Here is a 25068-nt window from a genome sequence, read left to right on the forward strand (position 1 = left end):
AGCGAGGCTGCTGTTGATGTTTGGCCTGCATGCTTCAGCAGAGCTGCTCCACTACCTGATAAAGAGCTTTTGACTGGCTGCAGGTGGGCCACCTAATGAGCGCTACTGGACCAAAGCAAACACGCAGTCCAGGCCACGTCACGGACGACGGACGAGGAAAGGATAAAAAAAAAGCCTGGTGCAAATCATTGATATGAAAACAAAGGATAGTTCTGTACTGCGTGCTAGATAGTAGATGTTAAAAATGAAATGCAACAGATTTTACTGATTAAATTTGGTGTAGTTTGAAACCATAGATCTTTATCGATCTGTGCTTGGTCACTTTCTTGAAGCACATGAGCAAAACTGCCTGCCAGTGGATGGAATGAGTAAATGCAACCTAGCACAGAGAAGAGAGTTAAGAAACAGTAAAAAAACAAAAAGTCTAGCATGATTTTATTTACTATTAAAGCTGACTGCATAAAAATAATGCTAATGCTAAACTCTGCCACCAAGGCTGAACTTCTCACAGTCTTTGCTAAAAGTCATCATTCGTTTCATTTATTCAGAATGCACCAGTGACGTTTATTGTGGTTATTAGAGGAAATGAAGGGAGGAACTCTGAGATTTCAATGAACTGCTTACATCGGCATTTACAGGAAAGGAAATCTGTGGCAGGTCTGTGGCTAGTGATAGACTTTCACGGAAATGTGAACTGTAGGTAAACACACTGCTAGGTGATTGTACATATGATCGCCAGGAAGCTCGGTTTTAAACACGTGTCAGAATAACCTTCAAATTTTCTTTTGTTTCACAGGTTTTTTTCTTCATGTCTCACTCATTGCTAATGACAGTTATATGCCTTAATAGTGGTGAACTTCACACTAAATCTAGGAACAGATATAAGGCTTAATAACAAGTATAATTTTGTTCTAGGAAATTTTGACAATTTCACTCAAATTTTTTGATTTTATTTGAATTTTGATTTGATGTTTTGGTTTGATCTGCCAGATAGATAGATAGATAGATAGATAGATAGATAGATAGATAGATAGATAGATGGATGGATGGATGGATGGATGGATGGATGGATGGACGGACGGACGGACGGACGGACGGACAGACAGACAGACAGACAGACAGACAGACAGATAGATAGATAGATAGATAGATAGATAGATAGATAGATAGATAGATAGATAAATGGATGGATTGCTAGATGGGTGGATAGATGGATAGCTGGATATGTACATGGATAAATGGGTAGATAGAATGATAGATAGACAGATAGACCGATTAATAACTGGTCTAAATCTGAAATAATCTTAATAATTTTATTGTACTTGTTGAATATATTTGTTTTTTTTTTTCATTCTTGTAAATATTACCTAAAGTTTTAATGCTGTTTTTCACATTTGATGCTTTTTATACTTTTTTTTATTTTTTTATTTCCATTTCTGCTGGATTTCCATCTCACACATCAGCTGTTCATCATTTTTTCACGCTGTATTTTTTCCCTACAGTTTAAAGTCCCAGCTCCATCCACAGAACAAACAGGAACTCATTTAGTACTAAGACTAATATAATAGTTCTAAAAGCTATAGATGTAAAATACCAGTTAGATATCAGAGTGTAATTCTCAGAATAAATCATTTTGAGCTAAGAATCTTTTAACGTATATTAAGTGAATTTCTGATATTTTCATGTCCCCAAGGTTGTTCATTTAATCTTAAACAAAATAAATTAAAGTAATAAATAAAGAATTCTAATGGTTATTTCATAACTGTACTTATACTCATCTCTAAACAGACATGACATCACATTTGACATGACATCACTGTTACTGTAAAAAAAAAAAAAATAAATAAATAATAATAATAATAATAATAATAATAATAATAATAATAATAATTTCTATTGGCATCAGACCATAAAGAGCACGCAAGCGTTCCATCGTTTGTCCTTTTTTGTCTTTTATTAGATATTTATTTATATTTGTATAATATATACTTTTATTGATATTTATAATTTATATTTATTGATAATTTATCATTTGTATAATCCACTTCATACATACAAATCAATCATATTCAAACAGTTTTTGCTGTTTTATTTGGAATTAAAAAAGCATGTATGCCTTCACATTGTCCTTCACATTGTTCTACTACACGAGTCCTTGTCTGCAAATCTCCCGGAGTGGTGGCGACTTTAATCATTAGAAACATTTCTGATTCACGTGTATGACGTGTGGTTCAGTATATATATAAACTACATATAAGCAAAATGAGCCAAACGTTAAAAGAATACGAATATACGAATCATATTTATGAGCAAAGTCCATTTGATGAGCAGTTACCTGTTTAACCTGTAAGAATACAATGTGTAGAAAAAACACGAAAAATATGAGCTCTTATTTACCACAAAATTTAAAGATCTGGTATAAAACCGGAAACATAAATGACAAAAGGGGATGAAATGAGCAGATGCTATGGTTGTATCTAAAGAAGTGGGATATCAATTACAGGTAAAGCGATTAAGAAACCGTTTAAACAATAACAATACAGTAGGCCGATAATTCTGACAAACCATTCAATAAAACGTTCAGAATTTTATGTCAAACTGCACATTATATGTAATGTATTTGATCAGACTGTAATACTGTAGTCACATCATTTACTAAACAGTGTAGAAAAATGCAAATATGTTCGTTTAGAAACATAGGACATTTGTCGTCGCTTGTACAGTGCGTAATGCAAGGCCCATAAAGTGGTTTTCCAAGGTTGAAGAGGAAGCTCTTGTAGCTGGCTGAATAAATCCCCATCAGCCACATTCATAATGTCTTAGAAAGTCTTCTTAACAGTGTGGAGGCGGATGTTATAATCGTTGGAGTGGTGGAGGACGAAGCACTTATTAATATTGCTGATGGATGTGCATGGTAATGACTAGATGGCCACCTAAGGGGTAGTTTGGAAGTTATTTTTATAGTATATTTAATTTTTTTAACAGTGAATCCAATTTGCAAATGTTCAAATTCTTAAGACTAATAATTTTTTGTGCCGTACATTTGAGTAGGCTTTGTTGGTCTGTCTCTTTGTGTTCTTGGTGACTTGGTAGATCTTACAGAGCTACATTCATTCATCCATTCATTTCCTAACTTCTCGGGTCACGGGGAGCCTGTGCCTATCTCAGGTGTCATCGGGCATCGAGGCAGGATTACAGAGCTACATGAAGGTTAAAAATCATGTAATGCAAATGTTGACTTTTACTCCGCTATTGTTTTTCTATAAAAGAGAGCATCTCAGTGGATTGATGACCAAGGCTCTTTACCTAATCCTTGTGAACGCTTCATAACAGCAGTCTCTCTCTCTCTCTCTCTCGTTCTCTCTCTCTCGTTCTCTCTCTTCCTTTCTCTCTATCAGATGAGGCCTTTTGTCCGTCTCGGAGACCCAGACACAACAGTGCACAGAGTCACACAATCGCACAATGGTTCAGCTACAAAGCCACACACAACTGAACAATGTGGCCATCTCTAAAGCAAGCGGAAGGGAGTGGGGGGGGGGGGGGGTTTAGGTCATGCACCTGCACCCTAAGAGCCCTCAAAGGGTTGTTGCAGGTGTCGAGTTTTTATTTAATGCAAACCTACAGCTTTTAGTCTCTGCTGTTGGCTGAAGTGGGACATTATATACTTCATGCACGATGATTTCACAAAATCAGTTAAATAAATCACCTTCTTTACAATTCCAGTGGAAACGATATATGATCATAAATAAATTGTGTTCTCAATAACAATCTATTAAAAGCTCTCTGCTGGTTATTAGTCGTTTTTTTGGCTGAAATGAGACAAGTATTATAAGGAAAGCAGAGGGAAGCTTTACACTCCATTCAGACTAATTTCTCTTTCACACATTCATCAACTTTTTATGGAATTTCAAAACTGTACAGAAACGTTGTAAATTGGCTCAGAAATAAAATCATGGTTCATGGTGATCGTGTCTCGGTGTCTTTCCTACGCTATTTCTCTGTATTTACACCAACACTATATTTAAAAAATTCCAATTATTTTCTAGAACATTGGTTAAGAAAATTATTTGATTCTATTTGTAAATGCTGATTATCTTATAATGTCTTATATATTATTTACTGCTAGTATATAATCCTTTATATTGTCTTTTCATTTTTGGAATAATTTTTCTTTAGCTTCCAAAAAATCAAACAGAAAAAGTGATAATTAAAGCGTTAAGCAAAAAAACTACCGCTTGGCTTGGGGGTGTCACTGAAGGGGTTAAGTTTGTTTTTCTGCAGCTGATAAATGAAAGGAAGTCTGTAGAGGAAGGAAGCTATATGCTAAAGCCTCACACTCCTGCCTTACTGTAAATGTTAGCGGTCTGTTTACATCAGCGCTGGTTTACAGAATCCATGTAACCTGATCTGAGTCTGAAGTGAGAAACACCTGGATAGCTCTTTGGTGCATGTATACACACGCCAAGACCGTCAGTCAGTCACATAGTAAAGTATCATATAGTCTTCATCATCGTCATCATCATCCACCCCCTCCTCCTCACCTCAGCCAGCTTTCCTTCTCTTCGTTTTGCCTTCAGTCCTGTGGGTATCCAAAGCTGGAAATATCCTTCTAGCATTTTTTTGTAGTACACTAATGAATGAGAGTCTGCCAATCTAGCTTGATTTTGCTGGATGCGAATCAAATCACCTGAAGCACCACAATAAAGACCTCGCCGTTTGGGAAACACATCACCATCGAAAAAAGGTGGAGGCTTTTCTGCTAATAGTGTTAGATATCTCACTATAGTTAGGGTTCGGTTGCAGCAAACAATCTCCAAGATCCTACATTTTCTTCAGGCACAGAAGAGACTATGGGAATCATCACCTCTGCTAATGAAGTATGTGGACACCAAAACGGCGCTCTTTTGTTTATTATAAAAATCTAAATGAAATGATTTTAGAGAGGAACTGCGTCCGTCAGCGGAGTCCGAAACGAAGGTTAGAAGTTTTCAGACCTAAAAGATTTAAACTAAAGTTTCACCACATGAAAAAAAAGCAATTCATAATAAATTCACCAAACCGTTATAATTTAATTCTTTTAATTGATTTCAGCACATTGTTTAACCACTCGTATAAAAAAACTGCACAAACTGCAAAATCCCCCCCCCCCAACAGGCTCAGTTTGCAACCTTACACAACAACTTGTTAAAACATTAAAAAATAATAATAATAATTCAAATCCTATTTTGGACTTTAGATGACCAAACATTTTTAGATTTAGAAAAAAAAAATCAAGATAAATAAGTTAGTTTTACTTTCTCAGTGTTTTTACAGTTATGTACACAGGTACACTTCAAAACTGAAACAAATACACAGGCTGTGTGTTCTGCAGAAATATTAATTTATACTTTATTTCTATAAATAAAATTGTCATCATTAACCACAGAATCAAATGGGAGTGTAGGTGCATACAGCCGAGAGATTTGATATTACGTTAGATGTGTGAGAGTCGAACAGCGTGAAACGAAACAGGAAGACTAAAAGGCCATCAGTAGAAGATTTCACACACACAAAAAAAAAAAAAAACACCAAGATACATATTAAAGAATAATTTATGAATAAATGAGGGATACTTTAGTCTTTCAGTAAGTGCCTCACGTGGTGTTAATACTGGTTGATGCTACATGGTTTGACTGAACTCGATCGCTCAGCTGTCCTAATCAAAATCAGACATAAATTACATAAGAGAATCATTTAGATTTTAGCGTGCGAGTTTAGATAAAGCTCTGCGTTATCTACAGACTAAATTGATTGGATGAGAGCTAACAGAGAGGCTGGAAACCACACCGATCTGTACCGTGTATCACCCGAGCGCTGTCGGTGTGCACAGCTGTAGCCAGTGTGTGTGGACACTCCAATGGTTTTCAGTGACACAAAGGAACACAGAGACATCCAATGGAAAGAAAAATGAAAAAATTAAAATCTCGGGTACACCGCCTTAAAAAAAAACGGAAAAACTAACAAAACAGCATTTTGGGAATTTGTTGTTTTTTTTTGTTTTTGTTGAAAACCCTTAAATTGCAGCTCTTCCAGTCAATTGGAATTCACCCAAGTCCAAGACTGAAAAGGAAAAAACCCCAATGTCATATGTATTATGTGCTACATACAAAAAGAAAATATGTACACAGGTAGTAAGAAAATAAGAATGAGCAAAAAAGGAGATTAAACCTAATTGCACACTGCTACATAGACTGCTTTTGAGGCAGTTGATTTTTTTTTTAGTGCCACAATGTTTGTTTCAGTGCTTGTCCTTTTCTCCCCACTATTTGAGCTGACAAGCTTTTCCTTTCCTATCCTTCTTCACGCAGTGATTTTTTTGTTTGCCAAGCACTGACGCCGTCAGGAGGGAGCGAACATCTTCAGCTCTGTAAAAGAAAACAGCGCACACGTGTCGAGAAATGGGTTAATCTCAAGGCAAATGTTGCTTCAGTGTACACAACATAGTTCTCCCCAAAAATACATCCATTTGTATGAGTCAGTAATACCTTGACATTTAGAGAGACAAGAGAAAAAAATTTGAGTTAAATACATTATTGTACTTCTCCAACCAATGACATTAGCAATTCCTCAAATCACACACACTTAAGGATTTACATGTACACTACTTAAACTGTCCTAACCTTTGTACAGTAGTTTGTATAAATATTCCATTTCACAGCCAAGTCAATGACATCATTCCTGAGTCAACAACAGTCCACTGTTGCATCAGTCCTTACTATAAGCACTCACAAAGCCAATCCACTACACACCCTAATAACCCATACACATGGGATAAATGCGTAATTGGTCTTTATATGCTGTTTATTTCACAGGCGCTGGTTAAAAAAATGCATCTTTCCCGTGTAAAAAAAGGGAAAAGCGCCCACACATTGAACCAGTTGCCTTTTCAGTGCCACACCTAAATGAATGAGTATTTAGTTGTACATTTTTATTCAACACACTTGTGAACATTATTATTGTATGATGTATGATTATTGCTGTGTGTGTAAAGTCTGTAAAGGCTGCACAAGTTGGTAGTTTGTTGGTGGGTGTAAATGTTTGAGGACGTCACACTGAGGTGTTACTACACTGTTTTCAAGCAGCTTCTCTTTAGCACACAGACAGAGAGACAGGCGCACACACACACAGAGACAGACGGAGACGCGACAGAGACAGGCGCACACACACACACAGAGACAGACACAGAGAGACAGAGACGCAGACAGACACAGCGACAGGTGCACACAGATGCAGACAGACACAGAGAGACAGAGAGACGCAGACAGACGGAGACGAGACAGAGAGACGCAGACAGATGGAGACGAGACAGAGAGACGAGACAGAGACGCAGACAGACGGAGACGAGACAGAGAGGCAGACAGACGGAGACGAGACAGAGAGACGCAGACAGACGGAGACGAGACAGAGAGACGAGACGAGACAGAGAGACGCAGACAGACGGAGGCGGAGACGAGACAGAGAGACGCAGACAGACGGAGGCGGAGACGAGACAGAGACGCAGACAGACGGAGACGGAGACGAGACAGAGACGCAGACAGACGGAGACGAGACGAGACAGAGAGACGCAGACAGACGGAGACGAGACAGAGAGACGCAGACAGACGGAGACGAGACAGAGAGACGCAGACAGACGGAGACGAGACAGAGAGACGCAGACGGACGGAGACGAGACAGAGAGACGGAGACGAGACAGAGAGACGCAGACAGACGGAGATGAGACGAGACAGAGAGACGCAGACAGACGGAGACGAGACAGAAAGACGCAGACAGACGGAGACGCAGACAGAGAGACGCAGACAGACAGAGAGACGCAGACAGACGGAGACGCAGACAGACAGAGAGACGCAGACAGACAGAGAGACGCAGACAGAGAGACGCAGACAGAGAGACGCAGACAGAGAGACGCAGACAGAGAGACGCAGACAGAGAGACGCAGACAGAGAGACGCAGACAGAGAGACGCAGACAGAGAGCTGGCAGTAGTATAATAGTAACAAAGGAAGAGTGTGTTAACCCCTTGCACAGAGCATTCTGCTTTTACACATTCTTTTCAAAGCATTTAAAATAAATTAAAATAAATAAATAAATATAAATAAATAAATACATAATATAGACTGAATAAATAAGTATAAATAACAATAAACTAATGTCCAGGCATTTTCATAAAGGTTTCATAGAATTACTCAACACAGTGATCATATTTATCCTGTTTATTTTCATTACTCAGCGTATTTGTCTATTTTTTGTATAGATTACAAACTTCACTATAATTATATGAAAAAGTCCGGTTTTGACCCAATCTTACCCTCATACACGAAAATGTACAAAAATCTTACTGTGTGTGTGTGTGTGTGTGTGTGTGTGTGTGGTTAGTTAGTTAGTGCTGTGTAAAAAGGTGCAATCATTGTGGTGTCATTTATTACACGTTTAGTAACATTATTATTATTATTATTATTATTATTATTATTATCATTATTATTATTAGCATCATTATTATTAACATTACCAATTATTATTTAAATTATTATTAAAATCCCAGACTAAACTTCACACCTAATCAGGTGCAGTGTGAGAAAGAAAAGGTGAGAACATTCATTTGGGATGCGACTTGTGGTTAAGGAGCTTCTTACCTTCACGTGTTCACGTGTGTCTAGGCGGACTGCATTTCTTCGGCGTGTGAGGAGTTTCATCTAAACAGGTGCGCGAGCGTTTACTGGGACACGACGAGTCTTAACACACATAAAAGAACAAAACACAGTTCACATCTATCTGCATGATACACACATGTACACACACACACACACACACACACACACACACACACACACACACACACACACGTACACGTCCACACCTATACACACACGCGCGCACACGCACGTACACATGTAAACACGGGCCTACACACACACACACACGTAAACACACTCGTACACAAAAACGACAGATTCGAGACACACACACATACACACACACACACACATATATATATATACATACACACACACACACACACATATATATATAATAATAAATAAATAAATAAATAAATAAAAGTCCAGCCCCGCCTGTGGGAGCAGGAGCAGTTTAAACGGCTCTAAGTGAAGACTTTCCCCGAAACACACACACACACACACACACACACATACACACACATACACACACACATACCGACACACGCAGGTCTTTTTCTCCTGTCCGTCCTGTCGGCTTGTTTTTCAGACCTGTCCTCTTTCTCCTCGCTGCTGGTTGTTAGTCCACAGTTCCCGTTTAGATCCACGTCGTTATTCCCGCACACACACACACCTTTGCTCTGTTCAGACGCGCTGTAGAATCTCGGTAAGTCCTCGCTGTCCACCAGCTTCCAGATGAACCTGGCGTTGGGCCGCGGTGTGTGTGTGGAGAAGTTAAAGCCCCACGTCTCGGCCGCCGCCTCTTCCATCGCCTTCAGGTGGCCCGTTAACTCCCTCTTTAACTCCTCGTGATCCACCGGACCGAACAGAGACCTGCACGCTGACGGTTTGGGCGTCTGATCCGACAGCCGCGTAGCGTCCATCCGCTCCAGGGTCGGGCTCCCGTTCGACACGCGCACGTTAGACATCGTTCTTAAAGCTTCTTATGGATTTTTAAATATTACACGCAGACACACACTCCACCGAAATGTTGGTTTATATATAAATATTAATCAGAAAGTCCAGTTTCGTCCAGAACCAAAACAACAGGCGTCAAAACCCCAGTGGCACCGAACGCGCGCGTGCCACGCAGGAGACACACTTTAAACCCCCCGAGCAGAGAGAGAGTCTGTGTGTGTGTGTGTGTGTGTGTGTGTGCGCGCGAGAGAGAGAGAGAGAGAGAGAGAGAGAGAGCGAGCATCAAAACAAAATGCACTCACGACAGCCAGCCCTGTCAACTTCAGCGTCGTAGTAAAAGGAAGAAATAACAGGAGGCTTTTCGGTGCCCAATATGGCGATAGAGGGGAGGCTTTAAGCCACGAAGAGAAAAAAAACACATGATTGACACAAAGAGCTATTTAAACGTAGACGTTCGGTGATTGGTTTAAAGTAGTAGCCCCGCCCCTACACGACTCACTGCTTCTGGAGACGGTGCACCTCCCCCACTGAGGACGAGAAACACACACACACGCATACACACTGACACACACACACACACACACACACACACACACACACACACACACACACACACACACTGACTGACACACACACACACACACACTGACACACACACACACGCACACACACACACACACACGCATACACACTGACACACACACACACACACACACACACACACACACACACACGTCATAAGTATTGTGGTCGTAAAAAAAAAGTAGGATTGAATGTTACATTAAAAATAACGAAATAAACAAAGATGTAAATAACACAAAATACTAGAAATTAAAAATATATTTGTTATTTATATCTTTACTTTGTTATTATTTACAAGTTGCTCACGATTTCAAAAAAAAATTATCCAGATGATGGGCGGGACAAAAGCTTCCATTGGTCCACTGATTCTCAACTGACAGCCATTTTCTAGCCAATCAATAACATAGCTGTAGAAGACGTCATTGACGCGCGACGTTTAGTGTTTGAACCTGTCTGGAGAAATAAAGTCCACAAATAACTGACGAATAAAACCAGATTTCATTGTTTTCACTGCCAGAGCTTTAATAAAACTTATTCTAATTTTAAATATAGGACAGAACTGTAGCAATAACTAACAATGATAAAACCTGCAGCAATAAAACTACTGTAATGGCAACCTTGAATAATCTGACTCAAGACTCTGACTCTAAATCAAGACTGACTCTTTTGTCTCATGACTGACTCTTGTCTCAAGACTGACTCTTTTGTCTCATGACTGACTCTTGTCTCATGACTGACTCTTGTCTCATGACTGACTCTTGTCTCATGACTAACTCTTTTGTCTCTAAAGACAACAAAAGCTTGAGACAAGAGTCAGAGTCTTGAGACACTGACTCTTGTCTCAAGCTTTTGTTGTCTTTAATGGTGTTCAATTCAATTTGTTTATTTCTATTGCGTTTTTTTTTTACAATTAACATCGTCTCAAAGCAGCTTCACAGAACGAAAATATAGAACAAAAGGTTATTATAAAGAATAATATTATTTGTTTATGTTCTGTAAAGCTGCTATGAGACGAAGCCCATTGTAAAAAGTGCTAAATAAATAAACTTGGATTGAATTGAACATTATAAAGATTATTATAATATAACATCCCAGATTAATATTAGATATATATAAATGTGTATGTATTTATCCCCAATGAACAAGTCCGAGGTGACTCAGGTGACTGTGGGGAGGAAAAACTCCCTTAGATGGTAAAGGAAGAAACCTTGATAGTAACCAGACTCAAAGGGGAACCTCATCCTCATCTGGGTGACACTGGGGGTGTGATTATATAACCTCATCCTCATCTGGGTGACACTGGGGGTGTGATTATATAACCTCATCCTCATCTGGGTGACACTGGGGGTGTGATTATATAACCTCATCCTCATCTGGGTGACACTGGGCGTGTGATTATATATATACAGTCTGATAAATGTTGTAGTGATGAGGAGGTTCTTGTCCTCAAACACCACATGGAGTTCACATCTCCTCTTTAGTATCGCAGAGTCTAACTGGAGCTGGTGTTCTGGGAGCATTATTTTTTTCCCCAGACAAATGTCATATCGAATAATACAGCCGACTTTCATATACTCTTAAAAACAGTCATCTTAAAAACATTGTATGTAGACTCTATGCTTCATAATGCCACCAGCATGCACTCTGCTGTGTCCTGATCGGTGTTGTCTCTGAGTGCAGTGGTGCTGTGCGAGTTAATACAGAGTAAGTCCATGTGCTGCACAAACCAGCTCTAAATATTGTACACATTTTCATAAGTTTGGTGAAAGCGAACACTGGTGTGAAAGCGAATGATGGTCTAATGATGCGCTTCTTCAGTTCATTAAAATACTCTTTAGCCTGCAAACAGAAAGTCTGACATGATACTACAATAGACATATATAAGTAATAAGCATATCAATTAGATTTCCAAGATAAATGTATATTGATTGTAGCTGTCTGTAATCATTCGACAGGTTTGAACACTAAATGGAAAAGTCGTGCATCACTTACGTCATCTGATGCCATGTTATTGATTGGCTAAATGAAGGGCTGTCAGTTGAATCTAATCTGCATAAAACTCTACTTGTGACGCAAGTGAGCAACATGTATTTTGTGTTATTTAAATTTTAGTCTTTTCGTTATTATTTTCGATCTTGCATTTAATCCTATGATTCCTAAGTATTATTTCTGGATCTTTGTGCACGTTCAGAGCAGCTTTTCTTTATCAAGCTTTGCATAATTTTGGTTTATTTCCAGTAGATTAACACTAGAAGTGACAAAACAGCACTTTTAGGAACAAATGAACTCTGATTAAATCATGCAAACACAGGTAACAGACTAACACAGCGATAAAACCACACAACACTTCCCTCCTTAGCTTAGGGTATGATTTGACTGTAGTTTATGTCCATTATGACTGGCCTTCAGTTCCATAAAGTCATGAGACAGTCTGCTAGGTAATTATTTCCCTAATTTTCACAATTTGCAAAATGCTATCCCAATAATGCTGTCTTTCAAAAGAAATGACTGACCTGAAGTCATATCCACTCACCCTAGGTACTGTATATCTCTTCTCTCTCTTATTTATATAGCACACATTATACAACAGATGTTGCCCAAGGTGCATCACACAACAGGTATATGAAATAAAGTTCCTGGTAACATACGCTCATATGGAAGATAAAACATTTTTCCTCATTTCAGTGCAACATTTATTGTAGAAGTGAGAAGGTATTGGATCTTTAAAAGGTAACAATAACTTGCAATCCTAATTCCTTAAAGCAAAAAAACCCCAAAATAATATAAATTATCATCACACAATTGGATTACAATTGACTTCATAGAATAGAACTAATTTAGTACTTCAAAACCCTAAGCCTGGAATACCCTGAAAATTGTAGAATTTAAAAAAATGTACAGGTATCGAGGGGAAAAAAAGCATTTGACTGACATCTTGTGGCAGAATGTAGAACTGCACTCCAAAGCCATCATTTTCCTGGTGCTTAAACAGTGTGGTATAAAATTTCCAAACATATTCTTGCATGTGTGTATAGGCCAAAAATATCCCCAAAAATATCCTTCGTTTTCTTTCTTCTTCTATATTTCTGCAACACGCATCTTTGTATCTGGTCTCCTCTTCCTGCCCACAGCCTCATAAAATCCACTAATCTGCAGCATCGTCACTTTACACGGCTCGTACTAGGAGTACGTGTCCGGTACTTCAGTTCAACAGTCTCACTAATTTATCTGTAGTTTATGAATTACATGCTCAGCCACTTGATGATGTAGAAGTTCTTTTTGCCCACTCGGATCAGACTGAGACCGTTGGAAAGGATTTGCTGACCTGGAACCAGAACCTGCTCCGGGTTTGAGGCCCTGTGGTGGTTGATCCACACACCACCGTCAGTTATCATCTGATAACTGAAACACAAAGCAGGTGATTAGACATTTTAAATATATATGAACGTATAATTTGATGCCCGTTCAATTTCACAAGGATCATAATTAGCTTGTACAGGTCATTCATGTTTTGCTGACATCTCTCTGAATCGGTGCAGTGTTTAAATATGTCAAATATTTAGGCACACCCTCTGGGTCCTCCAGGAATTGCCTGGCTCCGACGGCAAGCATCCAATACTGTGGTACCTGGCTCCAGAAAGAACTCCTGAAATGGAGCTTCTCTAAACAACTCCTTCAGTTCTGCATCATCCATCTGCTCTAGAGCCTCGATGCTGTCGTGGTAAAGAGCATTGGTGCATCTGGATGAATGTACACAAACACACACACACACACACACACACACACACACACACACACACACACACACACACACACAGATGAGTAATACAACATCTAGATTCTTCAGTGTTTTGTATCTTCACCATAAATTGCTTGGCTGGTAGGAAATGTGTAGCTGCCTGACAAAACCTCATACAGGTATGTGGTCAAATTGTACCGTTTTCTGCTATATATAGTTCTGAAACTATAAACAACAGGCTTTCTTGAACTGAACTAAGTTTCGATTTTACAGATATCACTACCGCAAATAAAACTATAAAATTTTATACGTGTAATAAAAATCACATTGAAGGATTCAGTCCCTACTGTGGCACAGGAGCATTACAGTGAAATTATAAACTGGGGAAACTCCGTCTAGAGTTTGTCGTTCAACAAGCACACATCAGTCATGTGTCCATAAACTTATGGCCCTATAGTATATTACTGCTACCAAGGAAGAAAGGCTCTCACCGTTTAGCACTTTCCAGCCCCTCCTTGCCATGCACCAGCTTGGTAACCTCAGCAGCGAGTCTTTTGTGTGCTGTTCTCTTGCCTGGATCCTGTTGCTGCTGCTCCATCACCTTCTCCACCTCAGCCAGTGGCAGGAACGTGAACAGCCTCAGGTACCTGAGGTTCAAAATATTAGTGCAGATTAGTGATCTAAAGTAATTCGAACAAATTATTATAGCTTCCGAACATTACAGCTATCAACTTGAGGACATCAGTCCGATTTTTCTGTGGACGCCTTAAAAATTGTGAACTTTAACAAGAACTTGAACGTTGCTGTTGTTGACGTAACACACTATATTACACCAGAATCGCTATAGTTGACAATCGTATGAGTTTGTTGATTAGGTGTCCAAAATATTTTGCCATTATTGCGAAGTTTTAAATCATATTCAAGCCAAACTCAGACGCCACCAGTTGATCTTCCTATTAGCATTAAATGATTAAGCCAGAATGATCAGAATTTACATCACATGCTCAAAACCAACAGAAACCAGTCTTATCCAAAAAGGGCTGGTGGTGTGGATGCAGATTTTCAAAGTTTCTCTGACAGAATTCTACAAACTCTTATGATCAAAACTTTGTTATTAACGACAACATCTTACTGTTCTATATTGTTGTCTGGCAGTCTGAGGAAATACTGGTAGAACTCAAAGGGAGATGTTTTGTTCCGGTTCAGCCATACAGCATTTCCTGCCGTCTTCCCCAATTTATCTCCCATTGAGGTGGTCAACAGTGGTACTGTCAGTCCATATACTTCTTCTCCTGTCTTTCTGCAGGAAACAAAAGAAAAACTTTAGCACCGATTCCGTTCATTCATTCATTTTCAGCAACAACTTCATTCTGGTTAAGTTCACAGTGGATCTGTAGATTGTCCCAAAAGCACTGGACGTGAACTAGAGATACACCCTGGGTGAGTCCCATAGGGGGCTATTCACAATCCCACACACACACACACTCATTTACACCTAATGCCAATTTAGCACAGCCAATCACAGGGATCTATTTGGGAAGTTTGAGGAAATAAAAAGAACTGTATATATCACAATAAATAAATATATAACACAATTTACTCCCACTGTGTGATTCTGAAGCCTTTTTAGGTTGAAAACATAGGTGCCATTTTGTGAAAATGAGAGTTTGAGACCATGGAGCCAGCACACGAGAGGTTATGTGTGGGAGAGGCCGAAGGAAGCAGCACGTTTGTGGGGTTTTTTGTAGCAACTGTGCAACTCTTACTTGTGAATGAACTCATGGCCTGACATTAGGTTCCCCAGCTGATCTGTTCCCCCCAGCTGTATTCTGCACCCGTGCACCTGGTGTAGGTAATAAAAGTCAAAGGCTTGGAAGAGTTGGTAAGAGAACTCGCTTAGACTCATGCCCTCTGCACTCTTTAAGCGAGACTGGACGCTGTGCCTGCTGAGCAAAGTGCCCATGCGTAAATACCGTCCCGTTTCAGCCAGAAACTCCACCACGTTCCAGTCCCGGTACCAGCTGGTGTTGTTCAGTACGCGCATGGTGCCGAGTCTCTGTGGATCGCTACAGAAATATAACTCATGGTTGGTGAAGATCTGGTGCAAGCTTTCCAGCACGGATCTGGTATTATTGTCTACCAAGGCAGCAGACAGACTCTCTCTCTCCTTGGATTTGCCGCTCGGGTCGCCGATACGCGCCGTGGCTCCACCGATCAGTGCGATCACATGATGCCCTGCGCTGCGGAAGTGCAGCAGGCCGATGAGAGGCAGCAGGTGTCCGGCGTGCAGGCTGTCAGCAGTCGGGTCAAAGCCACAGTACACAGTCTGCTGGCCCGAATGGAGCAGCTGAGGCAGATTCACCTGAGCCGCGTTTTCAGGGAAAGAATCTTTCAGGAGGCCTCGTTTGTGCAGCGATGAGAGAAATCCGTTTCTGCCGACTGAAGAAGTGTGAAAGCCTTTCAGAATGAAACCCGTTGTTCCTCGCCATCCTCTGCACAGTGTGCGGCCACAGGACGTCGCCATGTTAGATATGACGTAACCAAGGCGCTCACTGCTGCCTCCTGTCGGATACAACCTTCAGCGCATCCATGGCGCAAGAAGGTTGCGCAAAATGGAGACGCACACGCACACGCACACGCACAAATTGTATTTGATTAAATTGCGGTAAGTGATCTTTACCAAACTCATAAACTGGGGTTGGAGATGTCACGCTTGCCTGTCTTCAAAACTCGAGAGCCCTGAAGCTATTAAAAAACAACAATAATAATTGCCTACATAATCAATCAATCAATTAATTAATTTATGAATTAATAAGAAAGACTAGAGAATATTTATGTTAGATGTTTTACTTTTATATAACAGAAATCTGGGGGACAAGGTGGCTTAGTGGTTAGTACGTTCGCCTCACACCTCCGCCTTGTGTGTGTGGAGTTTGCATGTTCTCCCCGTGCCTCGGGGGTTTCCTCCGGGTACTCCGGTTTCCTCCCCCGGTCCAAAGACATGCATGGTAGGTTGATTGGCATCTCTGGAAAATTGTCCGTAGTGTGTGAGTGTGTGAGTGAATGAGAGTGTGTGTGTGCCCTGTGATGGGTTGGCACTCCGTCCAGGGTGTATCCTGCCTCGAAGCCCGATGACGCCTGAGATAGGCACAGGCTCCCCGTGACCCGAGAAGTTCAGATAAGCGGTAGGGAATGAATGAATTCCCTCTCTCTATTAAGTAGGAAAGTGGTCACAGACATTCTTGCACATGTGAACGCTCAGGCAGAACTTGCTCTGACATTTTGTTATTTCTGTTTAAACTCTTTATCTGTACTGGGAAAAAAATGTCCGGGTGGTGTACTACATGCACTTTAACTAGATTTAATAACATATTCCCTTTCAAAGCCACAAACTATTCCAAGTTGTTACTGTAGGATAACCAACAGATGGCCCCAAAGCCATACCAGTTTAGAGTCTAATGACTATGTTGTATTAATAAGATAAGACTATATAAAGTTGCACTTGGATCAAATATTCACTGCGTTTGCTTAGTTTTTTTTCTCCTTCACCTGGACATGCATATTATTAGTTTGTGCACCTTGTAACTTTATTGGTAAGTATACACTCACTGAGCATGGATAGTATAATAGATCCTTATTAGGAACACTATAGTAATACTGAGTATGGCTTCCTTTTGCTCTCAAAACAGCCTCAGTTCTACATGGCAAGAATTCAACAAGAAATATTCCTTTGAGAATCTGCTCCATGTTGACATGATTGCATCAGTTGCTGTAGTTCTATCAGGTTTCATTCATGTTCTGAATCTCCAGTTCCTCCTCCTCCAACTCAGATCTGGTGACTATGAAGGAAAAAGATCACTGAACTCATTGTCTTGTTCATGCAACCATTTTTAGACTACTTTTACTGTGCGACATGCTGCATCATCATGCTGGAAGTCATTAGATCATTTGTGCCCATGAAGGGATGTACACCATTACACCACCTCCACCAGCCTGTACTGTTAGGTCGTACTTGTTACACACAAGTAAAGTTGGGTCCATGAATTCAGTCATACTGGAGCCTTTCTGTCAGGTCAAACCATTCTCTGTTGATCTCTAACATCCAAAAGGGGTTACCATCATCAAAACATCTGACACACATACACACACATACACACACATACACACACATACACACACATACACACACATACACACACATACACACACATACACACACACACATACACACACATACACACACACATACACACACACACATACACACACATACACACACACACACACACACATACACACACATACACACACATACACACACACACACACACACATACACACACATACACACACATACACACACACACATACACACACATACACACACACACACATACACACACATACACACACACACACACACACACACATACACACACATACACACACATACACACACATACACACATACACACATACACACACACACATACACACACACACATACACACACATACACACACACACACACACATACACACACATATACACACACATACACACACACACACACACATACACACACATACAGAGTACAACATGCAGGGAAATGCTTTTTGTGTCTGTCTGGTATTCAAACATAAGGAATGCAATTTTGGGATAAGAAATATAACCAAAAGGAGGTAGATAAATAAAAAAAGTATAAACTATATAAAAAAAAACTATATAAAATATGAAAATATAAGTGAAAAATAAAGCACATACATAAACATAAATATACATAAATGCGTATGGTTTTAATTATTGCCCTTTAAGTGTCCATGTGCAGTATGATGTGTATAAGGTGTATAAAGTGGCACTGTGCTGTGGAAGTCCAGAGAAAAGTGTTAAAGTGCAAGAAAGGTGTGCAGAAAACAGTGAAGGGGAGACGTCCAGTACTAGATCCAGATCCTGGGTGTTTCCTGGTTTAGACTCCGAATGGCCTGCAGGAAGAAGCTTCTCCTCGTTCTCTCTGTGTTTACTTTCAGGGAGCAGAAGCGTTTCCCTGAACGTAACAAAGAAAAGAGTCCATTGTTGTGATGCTGAGATCCTTTACAATCTTCCTGGCTCTGGTCCTGCACCGCATGCTGTAGATGTCCTGCAGGTCTGGGAGCTCAGTGTGGATGGTACGTTCATCTGACCGCACCACCCTCTGGAGGACTCGCCTGTCCTGCATGGTGCTGTTCCCCAACCAGGAAGTGATGCTACCCGTCAGGACGCTCTCAATGGTGCAGGTGTAGAAAGTCTTTAGCACCTGAGAGGGTAGTTTGGAGTCCATTAACGTCTCAGATGGTACAGACGCTGCCGGGCCTTCACAAGGGTGTTGATGTGACAGGACCAAGACAGGTCCTGTGTGATGTGGACACCTATGTACCGGAAACTGTCCACTCTCTCCACTGGGGTCCCGTTGATGTTTAGCGGTTGGTATGACCGCTCCTGCTTTGTGCTGAAATCCACTATCGACTCTTTAGTCTTGCTGACGATCAGGAGAAGATCGTTCTCCTGGCACCATCTCTCCAGGTTTTTAGTCTCCTGTTGGTAGGCCGTCTCGTCGTTGTTGGAGATCAGGTCCACCACAACAGTGTCGTCAGCAAACTTGATGATGGTGGTGGAGTTGGAAGTGACCACACAGTCATATGTGTACAGTGAGTATGCAGAGGGCTCAGAACACAACCCTGGGGAGCTCCAGTGCTGAGGGTGAGGGTGGATGAGGTGTGTTTGCCCACCCATATGGCTTGTGGTCTGTCTGTCAGGAAGTTGGAGATCCATTGACACAGTGGCAGGCGGAGTCCCAGGACCTCCAACTTAGAGGTGAGCGTGGAGGGAATGATGTTAAACGCTGAACTGTAGTCCACAAACAGCATTTTTAACATAATTCCCTTTTCTGCAGTCCAGGTGGCTCATCATGGTGTGGTGAAGAGGAGCGCTGGCGTCCTCAGTAGAGCGGTTCTGATGGTACGTGAACTGTAGTGGGTCCAGTGTGTCTTGTAGTGATGCAGTGATGAAGTCCCTGACCAGTTTTTCAAAGCACTTCATCACTACTCATCACTTCATGGTTTTTGTTTATTATGTGAGTAAAATCCCCAGATCTCAGCACTACAGAAACAATATGCTCAAACTAGCCTATCTAGCCAGTTTCTACAATACACTGCTGGCTGCCACATGATTGGCTGGTTAGAGAATTCTATGAATGAGTAGGTGTACATGTGTTCTTAATAAAGTGATCAATGGGTACATAGACCTAAACACCTATAGACCTGTATATTGAGTTTTGTATGAGAGTTGTCTCTGAAAGCCTTCAGCACCCACACATCTTCTATGTACTATGTACATTTATTCTGCAAACATTTTTAAGTCTTAAAACAAAACCAGTGTCTAACTTTTTACTGCTGTGCTAAATATCCATTAATAGATGAACCAAGTGGTAGGAAGAACAATGGGAGCACCAAGTAAGCGCTATAGATAAGTGCTGGTACATAAGTGGGACAAGACATATGACACTAAGCAAGAAGTCAAGTGCTTCAGTCAAGAAACCTAATAATACTCACTATTAATAATAATAATAATAATAATAATAATAATAATAATAATAATAATACATGTGTAACTTCTAGGCTTACACATGTATTATATATACACACACACACACACACACACATATTGTAGACTGATGCCAGGTGCCTGTTTAGGGTTAATGCCACACCCAAATCAGCACCATGGCCAGCAACTGCATTAATAGCTTTATAACAACAACAAATTGGTACTTGAGCTGAGGCCAGATCCAGTCAACTTTGTATAAGAAGCAGTGGCTAGCAGTGGCTAGCTCACATCTGGCTGTGAGTTCAAACCCCAGGTCCACCAAGCTGCCACTGCTGGACCCCTGAGCAAGACCCTTATCCCCAATTGCTCAGTTGTCAAAGAAATGAGATAAAACGTAAGCTGCTCTGGATAAGGGCGTCTACCATCCACTGTAAATGTAAATGTTGCTCCTTACATACTACAGACAATGACATGGAGGACATGACTCCCCTGACCCAAGAATGGCTTATCGTTCCCTTTGATTTGTGAAAAGCTCTAAAGAGCCAACCACATAAGGAAGTATGGTATTATGGAATGCCAAATAAAGAAAGATATAATTCCCCACACTCAGAGGGAGAACCCCACCTGCTATGGGCATCTGAGCCTTACTTTTCTCCCTTCAAGACTAATCGATGCTCCTTGCCAATTAATCAATCAGTGGCAGGCTGCAGTTTATGTGGAGGGAAGACTGGGTTGGTGCCAGTATGTGTTAGTTGGCTCAGGTGTTGTATTTACATCCAACCATCCATCTCCTCCGACTGCCCACATCCGAGCCTTGGAAAGTCTCCATAAGGCTTGCACATGACATTCTCACCATGTTTTTAAATATAGAAATGCCCACAATCAGCTCTTTTTCAGTCCTGTGGAGAAATACATAGTGCACAAACTCAACAAGTACATTGGTTTGTTCCTCGGCTCCTTATCTTACAAACAGCTATTGTCAGATTTTTTTAATGACACTTTTTTAAGCCATTTTCTTCCAGACTGTTCTGTTTGCTGGTTTTTCTATTCAGGTTTTAGAATAATTAAAAAAAAAAACAGGAATGCCATGTGTGGATTTTACAAATATATCTTTTTAATATTTACAGATTGCATGGGTTTTGTTATGTACATAATATTAATCCGTTAAAAAATGAAAAAGACATTTGCATCTGGATGCTTGTTGCCTTTTAAGTGAAATAATATACAGTCTAATTAACTTTAACGAGCTAGCTCTGACCGAAGTGTAAATTCTGCAATTTTCCCTGATACAGTATTGTTGAAATCCCTTCCAAATAAAATGCTAAAAAACAAAAAACAAATAAAAACAAAAACAAAGTGGAATTTACATGTGTGCAATTCTCTACACCAGCGGTCTCCAGTCTTACCCACAGGGGGCCGGTGTGGGGGCAGGTTTTCACTCCAACCAAACAGAAGCCACACCTGATTCCACCTGTTTAATCAGCTGTTCTTGGCTTTCAGTATAGACTCTGGTGTGGCTTCTGCTTTGTTGGAATGAAAACCTGCGCCATACCGGCCCTTTCCGGATAAGATTGAAGACGACTGCTCTACACAATCAATTACACACCAAAGCCAATATTATTTCAGGTCTTGCTACTGGGGGTAGCATGAACAAACCTGCAGCATTTGTGCTTTTAAATTGTGTATTCAGCCTTGACAGCAAACCTAAACACACTATGTTCAGAAAGTCCGTAGCTAAGGCACAGGAACTGACTCTTGGATGAGGTTGAACAAAGGCAGGCAATCAAATTCCTTTCATCCACGTGTCGGACATATCTGTAATCCTTAAGGTATAAATAGCAAACGCACACCCAAACCGACAGGACAGCATGTTGATATCCCATTACAACCATTCTAATAAATAATCACAATGTCTGATCATGGTCAGGGGATCTGAACTTAAGACAATCCTTTTTCAATAGTAATTAAATACTGGAACTGCAGGACTGTGTCATTGCTGAATGGGTGTTTATGTTACTGACATTTACGCTCTTTAATGAGTTTCATCTATTGATTATAACACAAAAATCATGAATGAAAACCAATACATATATTCATACATACTGTACATACATTAAACAGAGTTACACAATAACTGAACTATTCCTGCCATTACACTTAGTTACACTGTCCAAAGGAAGCACCATGGATGAATGATGCTTTCTAGCTTGACAGATGTCAGAATGTCAGTCAGTAAAAATCAGAACTCTCATGTTTGCATGTCATTTCCAAAGTTCTACCTGAGACTAAAATCTGTCATGTGAGGGTCTTTCTCAGAATACTCAGTCCCTGGGAAAATCAGTAAATCCCCTGAGAAAGAAGGGAAACATTTTCAAATTGACACGTTTCATTATGGCAGCCTGCTAGCTGGGCCAAACATTAACCTTGTTTCACTTCGAATCCCAACTATTATACAATATTTTATATATTAACCGAGATTCTTACTTTAGTATAAAAATATTACACCATTTAAAAACGATTATCATTGGGCCTGCTGCCTACACAGCCCGTGTTATTTATATGAATGCAATTTTTAAAAATATTTATCACACGATGCACAAGTAAAAAGTGCATTTTAGGTCCCTGGAAAAGGAAATATGGCCGCTGTGACTGACGATGCTTTTGGACAGCAATAATTGATTTCTTGCTCTTTTTTGTTCTTGTGTGTGTTTCAGACCGTTTATATGTTAATCACATGCTATAAAGTTAACATACAGGTAGAGCAGAATACACTCCTGATACCGTGGGGGTGGGGGCGGGTGGTGGTGGCTGAAGTAGATGAACGTTAATCTGCCAAGTCGTAATAATCTTTTACATGTATGGAGGCTGACATTCAGAAGCACAAAGTCTAAACATGCATACTGTAATCTAGCTCCATGCCAAAAGCAAACTTCAGACAAAAAAAGGCCGGAGGAATTAACACAACATCTTCAGGTGTGAATTTGCTGCCTACGTTTCATGGAAATGGCAATAGTGCAACAATTAAATTGTCATATTAGAGTTTGTAAACTACACAGTATGTGAATTGTGTTGATTACAGTTATTGATGTCGTCCTTCCCATTCTGTCTTCTCAAACTGAGTCTGACACAAATGTAAGTTATTTGCTCGTTAAATATCGACTCGATCGTTAGATTTGTTTCTAAAACTTGTACAGTTTCGGTCTACACCTGATATTAGTAAGTAAGCCCATCTCTGATGTACACTAAACGTTTGCAGACACCTGATTCTCGTACTCATGTTCATTTCTTACTCAAACCGGAAGCACACAATAGTCCAGAATGGTTTTGTAAGCTGTAACATTACAGTTTCCATGAACTAAAACAATGTTCCTGTGCACAAAGCGAGCTTTATGAGGACAGGAGTGGTAGAACTCGAGTGTCCTGCACAGAGTCCTGACTCTGACTCAACTCCACTGGGATAAAGCAGAACACCGACTGAACCCCAGACATCCTCAGTCTTATATCATCAGTGTCTGCTCTCACTAATGCTCTTGTAGCTGAATGAAAGTCACACACCAACATCTGATGGAAAGTCTTCCCAGAACAGTGGAGCATTATAACAGCAATGGGGAAGATGTTCATCAAGCACATATGGGTGTGATGGTCAGGGTCAGGGTCAGGGTCAGGGTTAGGGTCAATGCACAAAAGTATATATATATATTCTGAAGTATATATTCACGGCATTCTAGAACGTTCCTGTTTTATATCCTAAATGTAGTTAAACTGCTTAATGTTTTATTTAATACAGACTTTCCCTAGCCATGACTAGTACTTGAAGCCGCAGGGCTCCGAGAGCACGATTGAAGGACATTAGATCTCACCGAAGTGAAATAAGAAATTGCACCAGCCAATTCCCCTAAAGACCTACATTAAGTTTCTTTAAGTTCTACGTTCATGAAGGCCAGCTGTTTGGAAAAAGGTACAAGTGAGTTTTGTTTGAAAACATATAGAATACAATATGGAAATATATATTAGATTTTGTGCATATAATGGAAATTAGATAGCTGTGGAGATGCATTAGAAAAATCTAAGAGTTGAGATGGTTTTTCTACCAGGACAAAACAACCTGCCAGAAGCAAAGTCGGCATTTTGGAATTTATTTCTTTTTTTTGTTTGTTTTAGCAAAATGTAGAGACAAGATTAGCTTACAAAAAGGAGTGTAATAATTATTTAGTGTAAAATATTTTTTGCTTCACTGCCTGGCAAAATCAGTATCTGGCTGTCATTGATGCAATGACGGACATTGTGCTGACGTCAGGCAAACGAATGAGGTGTTAATAATAAGTCTGCCTTAATAATAAGTCTGCCTTGGAAATATATCAGAGGCAACGTATTAAAATCATCATAGTAATATTTCTGACACAGAATCAGTTCTACTCTGTCTATCAAATTTAAAAACAGCGGCACAAACTGACCAAACTAACCCGTGACTCTTACTGAACAGCCTGATCCATACAACCCCCAGGAAGAAAGGCTAACAGTCCACACCGGTACTTCAGGA

General features: G+C 40.2%; 4 protein-coding genes across 5 annotated transcripts in view; 1 reads left to right on the forward strand and 3 right to left on the reverse strand.

Annotated features, from left to right (window-relative positions):
* The window catches only part of kcnq1.2 (potassium voltage-gated channel, KQT-like subfamily, member 1.2), a 110085-nt gene extending 104847 nt beyond the window's left edge, over positions 1-5238 (forward strand). Inside the window, exon 19 of the mRNA XM_027140896.2 lies at positions 3399-5238. The gene's annotated coding sequence lies outside the window, so the exon portion shown is untranslated. The remainder of the gene's footprint in view (positions 1-3398) is intronic.
* A 798-nt stretch (positions 5239-6036) lies between these two features.
* cdkn1bb (cyclin-dependent kinase inhibitor 1Bb) lies at positions 6037-10041 on the reverse strand. The gene is made up of 3 exons (XM_027140962.2): positions 9210-10041; positions 8669-8767; positions 6037-6404 (listed from the first exon to the last, which is right to left on the reverse strand). The coding sequence occupies exons 1-2, from the start codon at positions 9637-9639 to the stop codon at positions 8679-8681; spliced, it is 519 nt and encodes a 172-aa protein (XP_026996763.1). The 5' UTR covers positions 9640-10041; the 3' UTR covers positions 6037-6404; positions 8669-8678.
* A 2441-nt stretch (positions 10042-12482) lies between these two features.
* On the reverse strand, positions 12483-16526 carry yars2 (tyrosyl-tRNA synthetase 2, mitochondrial). The gene is made up of 5 exons (XM_027140851.2): positions 15716-16526; positions 15082-15249; positions 14441-14596; positions 13780-13950; positions 12483-13612 (listed from the first exon to the last, which is right to left on the reverse strand). Exons 1-5 carry the CDS (start codon positions 16471-16473, stop codon positions 13453-13455), a joined length of 1413 nt encoding a protein of 470 aa, XP_026996652.1. The 5' UTR covers positions 16474-16526; the 3' UTR covers positions 12483-13452.
* A 5094-nt stretch (positions 16527-21620) lies between these two features.
* Positions 21621-25068, reverse strand: part of pparab (peroxisome proliferator-activated receptor alpha b) — a 29714-nt gene continuing 26266 nt past the window's right edge. For both annotated transcript variants that reach the window (XM_027140852.2, XM_047820157.1), the window contains one exon: positions 21621-25068. This exon is cut by the window's right edge and continues 966 nt beyond it. The gene's annotated coding sequence lies outside the window, so the exon portion shown is untranslated.

This window comes from Tachysurus fulvidraco, chromosome 10 (assembly GCF_022655615.1).
Source record: "Tachysurus fulvidraco isolate hzauxx_2018 chromosome 10, HZAU_PFXX_2.0, whole genome shotgun sequence".
Classification (NCBI taxonomy): Eukaryota; Metazoa; Chordata; class Actinopteri; order Siluriformes; family Bagridae; genus Tachysurus; species Tachysurus fulvidraco.